The sequence below is a fragment of the Chrysemys picta genome, chromosome 4, assembly GCF_011386835.1.
Source record: "Chrysemys picta bellii isolate R12L10 chromosome 4, ASM1138683v2, whole genome shotgun sequence".
NCBI classification, from domain to species: Eukaryota; Metazoa; Chordata; order Testudines; family Emydidae; genus Chrysemys; species Chrysemys picta.
In genome coordinates, this window is record NC_088794.1 from 6209751 (window position 1) to 6219769 (window position 10019).

Genomic DNA, 10019 nt, shown 5'->3' on the forward strand with positions numbered 1-10019 from the left:
CCCTGCTCTAAGGTGCCACAAGATGCAACTCCTCATTGTTTTTGCTGATACAGACTAACACGGCTACCCCTCTGAAACCAAGATCAAAGTTTCCACAAGAAAGTCGCATTGAAGAGCATTATGGTTTTAGGAGTTAAGTATCCAGCTGAAAACAATAGGGAATGGGTGCTTTTTATTTAGGCAGTTCGAAAATTCCACACTCAATATTTAGCTGCAAAATTGGGCTAAATTAATTTCCCAAACCTTTGTTAATGCAGAGTTAAGTTTGCCCAGTGGTGTCTTGTGCCCTTCTGGTATGCGGAAAGGTATCTGCCATGCCTGAAAAACAATGTTATCTTTTCTCACTTTAGCTGGCAATAACAACTGGCAATGGTGCATCACAGAGAAAACATATCATAAATCATAAAAGGTTCTAAAAAATGCACATTTGGCTTCCCAAGTGCCAACCACCTTCCACATGGAGTCCTGGCAGGTTCCAGTCTTAAAATCCCTCCAGCTAGGTTTTGCCCCCTGCTCATGCCAGTTTGCTGGATCAAAACAAGGGCCCCTCAGCTTCAAAGGCTAGGTTTTGCATTACTCACCCGCTAGTGATACCAGATTCCATGGGAAACCCACCCAGCGAAACCAGAACTCACAAATACATATAACACTTATTGAATACGAAGGGCTATGAATATTTTCTGGGCACCTCTAAATAATGACAGTCTATGATGTTTCCTGAGTTTTTGCTCACCGACATACAGATAACATTTATAAAGTTTATGCAATAGTCTCAACATCATGCCTGTGTTTGTCATGTTAGTCACCGACGTATGTATGGGACCAAATTCTCAGTAGGCGTAACTTATTTCTAATGATGTGGCTTTGTTTGTATGTAATTTTGTCAGGTGATCCTTAGAAACCGGAGAAGAACAAACCCATAGAAAGCTTTTAGCATAAACGACCAGGCAACTATCGGATGTAAATTATATGTAGCTATCCATGAAACAGAAAAGCCTGTTGGTGAGTAAGTAGAAGGTTTTACAAAATAAGTGGATTAGTATTGTATAAGGCAGAGATGAAATGGCCCAAAGTGGCTCAGTGGGGCATGCCCTTAACTCTAGGTAAGACCCTGTAATGAAATCTTCTAAACATGACCAGAGTTCACCCAAATATTCACTCGTTCGAATAACTCAGATAGTTAAAAACTAGAAGGCAAATAATTAGCACACACACACCATTATTATTATTATGAAATATAAATGATTTTTCAGCCATCCTCATTATTAGAGGGCCCAGCTCACGCTTTTAAAACAATAAATAAGTAATAAATAATAATAATAATGCCTATTGCTTACATCAGCAGCTCTCTGAGCACTTTACTGTCTTTTTTTCTTTAACGTATCTCCCCTCTCAGCACCCCTGGGAGACTGGGCAGTGCCACGATTCCCGTTGTAAGGATGGAGAACTGAGGCACAGAGAGGCTAAGTGACTTGCCCAAGGTCACACAGGAAGTCCATTGTAGACCAAGAAATTGAACCCAGGTTTTCTATGTCCTCAGCCAGTGCCTGAACCATGAGACCAGCCTGCCCTACACTTGAGGATGGAAATGCAGCCTTACCATAAAATGGTTCCTAACTGGGAGTTGTGCAGCTCTGAGAAACTGGCTACTTCATGAGATGCCAAATCACAGTTGTTTAGTGCAGATCTCCTTGGAAAACCTGCCCCTTAGTTCTTTTTGGTGCAAGATGCACAGGGTTGGTTATCCACAAAAACCAAGATAATGATGTAAAGAACTCACTCCCCCCTTTCCTCCCATTTACTGTTAAAAACCCATTCCCAACATTTAAATTCACTGAGAATCAATCATCCTGTCTAACATCCTCGTAAAGGCCTTTTTCACCTCCATGTTCCTCAGGCTGTAGATCAGGGGGTTCAACATGGGGATCACCAGGGTATAAAATAAAGAAATGATTTTGTCCTGATCCATGAGGTACTTTGAACTGGGCCGTAAATACATGAAACATCCTGTTCCGTAGAAGATGGTGATGGCTGCCAGGTGGGAGGCGCAGGTGGAGAAGGCTTTGCATTGGCCCAGGGCAGAGTTGATCCTTAGGATAGCAACCAGAATGTATATGTAGGAGATGAGGATGATCAAGATAGTAGGTGTTACCACCACAGCAGTACAGGTAAAATGAACAATGTCTGCAATGCGGGTGTCAGAACAGGACAACTTCAGGAGGGGGGGCACATCACAGAAGAAATGGTTGATGATGTTTGATCCACAGAAGGACAAACGGAATATAAATAGAGTCTGAACTGTTGCATTTACCCAGCTGGCTAGGTACGACCCCAGCACCAGCAGCACGCAGAACCGCTTGGACATGATGACGGTGTACAGCAATGGGCTGCAGATGGCTGTGAAGCGATCATACGCCATCACCCCCAACAGGCAGCACTCACAGGACACAGCAATGCAGAAGAAGTAGAACTGCAGAGCGCACCCAGTGAATGTAATTGCTTTGCTCTCCACTGCAAAGGCCATCAGTGTCTGGGGAGCGATGACGGTGGAGTATCCCGCATCTAAGAGGGCCAGGTTACTGAGGAAAAAGTACATGGGGGTGTGAAGCCGGGACTCAATCCTGACTAAAGTGACCATCCCGAGATTCCCCACCAGGATGAGCAAGTAGATGAACAGAAACACCACAAAGAGCATGACTCTCAGGTGCTGGTTGTCCGTGAATCCCAACAAGATGAACTCCGTCACGGTGGTGTGATTCCCCTTCAACATTTATCCCAGATGTGCTGTTCCCCACAAGGGAGAAAGCGAGCATTACATGGAAAGAAGAGACAAATAAAGGCTGAGTATCAATTCCTTGGGGTCATTCTGATCATATACCATGTGGTTCTCTGGTGAGATCTAACAGAGGTTTAAGACTCCATTATGGGTTTTGAACTAACAGCCATGGGTCTCTTAGCTCAGGCGGTAGGAAAAAGAAAGAACTTTCTCCCAGCAGAGAGCTGGCCGGCCACGAAATGTCTGTACCTACTGTGGGCAGATTTGTGGTTCCAGGATCGGATTCCTGAGTCATCTCAGGGCCCATATGTAAATCCGTGGTAGAGATCAGCCTCGAATCGAGGGATCGCCAATGAATGATCGGGCGGTAGAGGCTTATATTCTACTAGATAGCAAAAAGAACGAGGAGTACTTGTGGCACCTTAGAGACTAACACATTTATTTGAGCTAAGGTGCCACAAGTACTCCTTGTTCTTTTTGCTGATGCAGACTAACATGGCTACCCCTCTGAAACCATTCTACTAGATCGGGGTCGGCAACCTTTCAGAAGTGGTGTGCTGAGTCTTCATTTATTCACTCTAATTTAAGGGTCCGCGTGCCAGTAATACACGTTAACGTTTTTAGAAGGTCTCTTTCTATAAATCTATAATATATAACTAAACTATTGTTGTATGTAAAATAAATGTGGTTTTTAAAATGTTTAAGACGCTTCATTTAAAATTAAATTAAAATGCAGAGCCCCCCCGGACTGGTGGCCAGGACCTGGGCAGTGTGAGTGCCACTGAAAATCAGCTCGCGTGCCGCCTTCAGCACACGGGCCATAGGTTGCCTACCCCTGTACAAGAGAGAAGTCCCATATTCAGTGCTGACTGTCAAGAGCTCACCGAGTGCTGGTTCCTTACAATATAATGTATTATGACTAGATTCACATACAGTTACCCAGGTTGATTAATTCCACCCCTGGCCAGTGGTACTCTGTGCACAGCAAGCTATTAAGGTGAGGATATAGGACATAGGTGCTCGTCCACTTTCTTTTATGGGGCCAGGCTAGTAGTTTCATACAATAAGGTACGTGGCAGGCAGGCAGAATTGTAGGAAAGGGATCCGTAGTCACCATACTGAGTTGCCAGAGTTACTCGATGAGCTTCTAGAGTATGTGTACCAGTAGCCTGGCCCCTTGTTTGTACTTCAGAGCGTCTGATGTCAAACACAATTAACTCCCTCCTAAAATTTTACCCTATTTCTCCTGTTCCACTCCTTATACCGGGGGCTGGACCTATCAGGCTATAGAATCATTCTCGAACTCTTTTTGGCCAATTGTCCGTTTAAGTATTTGTATGCAGTGGAACAGCTTCATTTGGAGAAACTGGAGGAGCCCTGATCAGAATACCCCATAGCCCAGTGGTTGGGGCACTCTCTAAAGAGATGAGAGACCAACGTTTAAATGTTTTATCCCCACAAAACTGGTGGGGGGGGAGGGATTGAACTTGGGTCTCCCACACCCTGGATGACTGCTCTTACCACCAGAATAAAAGTTAGAAGGTTGGTGATGCCAGCATGAGCACCAACACTTCCTTCCCTTGCATTTCTCAAAAGAAGCAACTTAGGTGCCGTTCTACAGGACTGTCCTCCTGCCCATTGATCACAAGCAGTCGGGACTCAGGTGCTGAACTCCTGAGGGACAGCGCTTAGGGCATTCTCCCATTGGCGAGCTCCCCACTCAGCATGCTGGCTTTTATGGACCCCATTCCTAGTCAGCTTTCTCTCCTCCCCCTCCCCCCATGGCATAGGGAGCCCAGGGTCCTAACTCATGTTTTGTGAATCCTGGAAATTTTCTAGGGACCTAAAAGTTAGGCAGTATAACACTGAGCATTCCAATGCCTAAGTCCCTTGGTGAATCTGGCGTTACACATTTTCTTTATTGGTTTAAATTAGAGCTCATTAGAAAAGGAAATTTCCATTCCATGGTTAAATCCAAATTCTGAAATTCCAAATACGAATGAAATGTTGACATTTCAAACTTTGCCCTGGAATGGAAATTCCGAACAAGAATTTCAGTTCAGAAACATTGAAAAGATATTTTTTCTGTAATTTTAAAACAATAATGTAAAGTAATGTATTTAATATAATATAGACGATTACATTAAAGTTTTAATATAATATAAAAGTAAATATGAAATAAAACAATACGATAGACTCAAAATGAAACATTTTTACCTTATCAGAGCAAAACATTTGGACATTATCAAAACAAAATGAGAAAGTAAGACATATTCTGGTTAGACATCTTCCCATCCAAAATGTAATCAAAATCAATGCATTCCTGCAAAATGTTATTTTTTTGTCAATTTTGCATTTTCTGACAGAATTGTTCCATCAAAATTGTTTTGACCATCGCTAGTTTTGGTGTTTCTAAAGATTGTTTTTCAGGATATATATCAATGGGGAAGGAGTTAGACTGATGGCTTTTGAAAGTGCATCTCCTACGCCATGCACCAGAACACGCACTGGCTGTGACAATGGGAGGTTTCCCTAAAACACTGCTCCCCTCTTTCAGCAGTCTGCGCGTGTGACTAGTCCCACATCTAGAGGATATAAATCTAGGAACTAGATGGGGGGGAGTGGGAGTTGCTGATTCGGCTGTGGATAAAGAACGATGAGTCAGATGCTCAGGTAGCATGAATGGGAATCGACTTCCGTGGATCTACATTGACCGACACCAGCTGAGGATCCAGTGTTCTTAGAATATCTACCTCCAGAATAGTCCATCACCTGCACCGCATCACTGCACATAATTAATGAAACAATCCACATCCTTGATCTCCCCCAGACACACGTGGCAAATATACCGATTGGACACATTTCTTTACAATCAAAATACATTTTCAAAAAAATAGAAATAAAAGTTTTAATACTCTGAGACGCCCTCTATTTTGCAGTATGTTATTCTTACCTAAGTAATCGCTTCCCTTTCTCAGAATGCGAGCGACATGGGCATCATTTCCCTTGTCACTGCTTATTCTGCAACAGAAAAAAACAATATAAATGTGCTGTTCAGATAATCAGGACTCTGATTTCAGTGAGTCTGATCTCCACGTGAATTAGCTCTAAATGACAATTGTATCCACATGTCGGAACCAAAGGAGAAAATTTATACCATCTCCTTTGGAGCTTAAACGACAAACCTACAAGAGGGAGATGTCTGATGTTCTTGATCCCAAAGGGGATTGTTTTTGGAGGTCGGAGGGGTTGTTTATATTTGTTTTGGTGGCATATTGGGACAGAATCCTTGGAGTACTGCCGAGTCTGAACATGAGGCCAGGCACAGGTGGGATTATTAGAACATCTTTCATGTCCCCTGGGAATAATTCCACATAATTGTGTTGCCTACAAAACCTGTGCAAACTCCCTGGGGATTCTTTTATCTCTTTTTTCAAAGTGAACCAGCTATTTTTCTCAGGCAGGAACCTGAACAATCCCTCCAGTGGCTAGAACACTAGCCTGATACTCAGGAGACATGGTCATTTCCTTTCTCCATCACAGTCTTCCTGTGTGACGTAGGGCAAACCACTTAGTCTTTCTGTTCCTGCAAACTGGGGATATTAACGCTTCCCTACCTCACAAGGATGTTGTGAGGATAAATATATTAAAGCTTCTGAGATACTCTGGTGATGGGGCCATATAAATAGAGCTGAGCCAATAACTGATTTTTCACTCGTACACCTTGCAGGCTTCCAGTTCTCAGCTAGAGAGAGAGACAAGGTGGGTGAGGTAATAGCTTTTATTGGACCAACTTCTGTTGGTGAGAGAGAGACCAGCTTTTGAGCATACACAGAGCTCTTCCTCAGGCCCTGGAAGGAACCAAACCCCTTTCCCACCACCGCCGGGAGGCAATGTAAATATTTATTAAAAAAAAAACACAACAGTACTACCTGGATCTTACCATTATTAGCCTCCAGTCCTTCCTGGGAACTGAAAATGTTGTCTGAGCTGGTCAGGTATCGCCAGCTTCCCCAGGGCAGTAACTATTTGCTTTGGCATTGGCCTGGCTTTCCTAAATCGAGGCTTGTGGCACTCGAGGGTTGGGGTGATCTCATCACACATTCTGAAGTTCTGAAGCCATCGTTCGTCATCCCAGTTATCCAAAATCATGCAATCTCACGACACCATGCTGGTTCTCCTGGACCAGAAGTGGCAGTCCATCCATGGGCATACCTTGGCAATACTGGCAGTCACCATATCTGTTCCATGGGGCCAGAGGAGTTTGTCAGTCACCCATCATGGTCAGCCATCTTCGTCATGTCAGAAAGTTCTGTCCAGATTCCACCCAGCATCTTGCCAATTGCCCACCCCACCGCATGAACACTCGTCCCTCAAGAAGGAGTGTTAGGAGTGCGAGTGCCAATGTAGGATACTGGCTTGTATTTTCGCCTGAAATAGTATTTTAAGTTTTGTTTGCCTGTTTGATTTTTTGATATATATATATATATATAGACACACACACACACACACACACACACACACACACACACACACATTCTTACTAATATGTGTGAATAAAGGGACCCTTACTAAGGACAAAGACAGACACCATGTATGCTGCTTTTGCCTAAGTCAGATGGGTTTGTTAGTATAATGGGAACAGAGAAGAGCAGTAAAAGTGTTACTGGGCATGGTGGGAGTGTAATATATGAGCACACCCTTGAAGACTGCCTCAAGTCCTATCTCAAGGCAAGGTCAAGCAACCAGTTGGGAAGGGCAAAGGGTGATTGGGGGGAATGTAAAACACTAAAAGGCCAGAGATATGCCTGCCCCTGACTGTAGCACAACCTCACTCCTTACCCCTCCCCTGGGGCACAAAAGGGGTGGGATGAAGACCCCCAGACACACGACCTTCCGAAACGGAGCGTGACCATAAGTTGTAAGGGGTGGGATGGTGGGCGTGCATTGCAGGTATCATTATACCTACCGAGAAGGTGGGGAACGGGACACTGGGAAACAAGGTTCTGTGATCTCAGAGTTATGGGACATGTTTGCTGGAAACTAAACCCAATAAACATTGCATTATCTGCACTTCGGACTTCTGGTCAGCTTTCTGTCTGCATAACGAGAACCGGGGGAGTGAGAGGGTGAAGAGAAAACCTGATAACAAGGAGCTGGAGCAGAACCACCATCATTCCATGTCTTCCACCCAGTGTGGCCAGAGGGAGAGATGAGCGGGTACTGCCATGGGCAAATGCGTAAAAGGGATGGGCCGTGGCAACTGCACTCAGATAGGTAGTTCCTAGAGTGTCTCCTGTGAGGCACAGAACCCTGGGATACTGCCTCTGAAGTGGTAGCGCTGCTCTGGCAGAACAAAAGTGGCAGTGTGGATGCAGGTATGTGGTCTACACAGGGTTTTACCGCTCTCCAGCACAGTATATGTGGACACTACACGCAGGTCTGAGGAATATGCAGGAGCATGTACACAGTCAGCTATCCAAGTGTGCACGGAAGTGTAGACGTAGCCAAAGGAGGGGTATTCCCAAAGCACAAAGGTGAGTTAAGCACTCACCTCCCAATGAGCATCTGTGGGAACTAGGAATCTAACAGCCCTTTTGTGCCTTTGAGCCTCAGTAGCACCTAAATGTTGGACTTATACATCTCAAATGGCAAATAGTGACCTGACGGGCCTTTGTGGGTGTAGTTGAAACGTCTTAACGTTCTCTGACCCAAAATTCTGTGAACATCATCTTTGAACACATCTGGGGAGAGACTGTATGGCTGTCCATTGTATCCAGCAATGACATCATGGCATCTCGTATGCTCCCTTGTGGCTGTAAAGCCCGATCTGCGAGGAGCAAGATTCTAAATGGATGTCACTTAGAAATATGCAGGCTCCCGATGAAGACTTGGCATGATGCTTGACCATTTTTTCAATCAGTTTTTCTTGTGCGTCTTTCTCAAACTGTTTGATAGTTGTTGTCCTTTCAGGTCTCTCCTGGGCTGTGTCTTCAAACTTATCTATATTTATGTTACATGAGTTGAGATTCTGTTCTAGGTTGTCTTTGAAGCATTTGTGTTGACCACCTTGCTTGTGCTTTCCAAGTTCCCTAATCCTGCAAACACATGTGCATGTGCTTAATTTTACTCATACGAGTAGTCCAATTGACGTCAAAGGGATTACTCACATGCGTAAATTGAAGCACTCACATAAGAATGCCCAGGACTGGGATCTATGGTACTGAACTAATATGCCCTGGAGTCCATGGAAAGACTCCATTGAGTCAAATGGTCAATGCTCAGGCCCTTAATGAATGACAACGGGGCTGGTATAGTTTTTTCAGATTGATTTTAATGAGAAGGGGCAGCTATTTTTTTATACACAGCTGTTCTCCGGGAGGAGGTGCCCCCGTACAAACTATCTCGGCTAATTTCTTAACTCTAGTTAAACTACAAATATGTTTACTTATTCATTACCCTGGTAGAGCAAGTGTTAATACTGACATTATATCTGTGTAATGAGTCATATGTTGTTTTCCTAACTATTCCCAATACGTTTTCTTGCCTAATTAGATAATGACAGAATTGCTCAAAAAACAATGTTTTAATGAGGCCCACAGCAGTTTATTATAATCCATAATAATGGATGCTTTCTACAAAGTTCTCCTAACTTTGGGGAATTATGTCAACATGAACATTACTGGCAAACCAGTGCTGGACAATAGCATTTACTCTTTTTCCCTTTTTTCCCCTTTCAATATCTTCACTTTCAGGCCAAATTCATCTCTGGCATCATTCTTTTGTGCCAGAGCTACATTTGGCCCATTGTGTCCAAAGTCATGACAAATCAAACCAGGTCACTGCGGGCGTGAGTCTATGATCCTTGCTCACATTGACTGGTACTTACTCATACCAGTAGCCTCAGTGAGATCAAGTACTACTCGGTGCAAGTAAAACAAGATAGACTTAGGTTCCAAATAAACTAAAAAAGAATTTTAATACACACAAGACAGACAAGAAGGGGCTTTATCCGATACATAGCAATATGTTAGGGCATCTCGAAACTATAGGCTCAATTCTGATGTCCTTACACTGACTAGCCTCTTACTCTGAGATTGGTCTCATTGACTTCCACAGGACTACCTGCTGAAAAAGTGTGGGTAAGGGTATCAAAATCTGCCATTAAAAAGGCAAAAAACGATGTTAGGGAAATACCCAGAATCTCCTATTTAATCTGGAAAAAACAGTGCAGTCCTCAGAG

At 43.7% G+C, this 10019-nt stretch overlaps 1 protein-coding gene across 1 annotated transcript; it reads right to left on the reverse strand.

The window, feature by feature from the left end:
• Positions 1-1820: 1820 nt before the first annotated feature.
• On the reverse strand, positions 1821-2866 carry LOC135982866 (olfactory receptor 5AR1-like). Its single transcript, XM_065591246.1, has one exon. It carries the CDS (start codon positions 2768-2770, stop codon positions 1832-1834), a length of 939 nt encoding a protein of 312 aa, XP_065447318.1. The 5' UTR covers positions 2771-2866; the 3' UTR covers positions 1821-1831.
• Between the last annotated feature and the right edge of the window lie 7153 nt (positions 2867-10019).

What these genes read in the sequence shown, in the direction of transcription:
- LOC135982866 (XM_065591246.1), bottom strand. Translation starts at nt 2,770, where the DNA reads ATGTTGAAGGGGAATCACACCACCGTGACGGAGTTCATCTTGTTGGGA.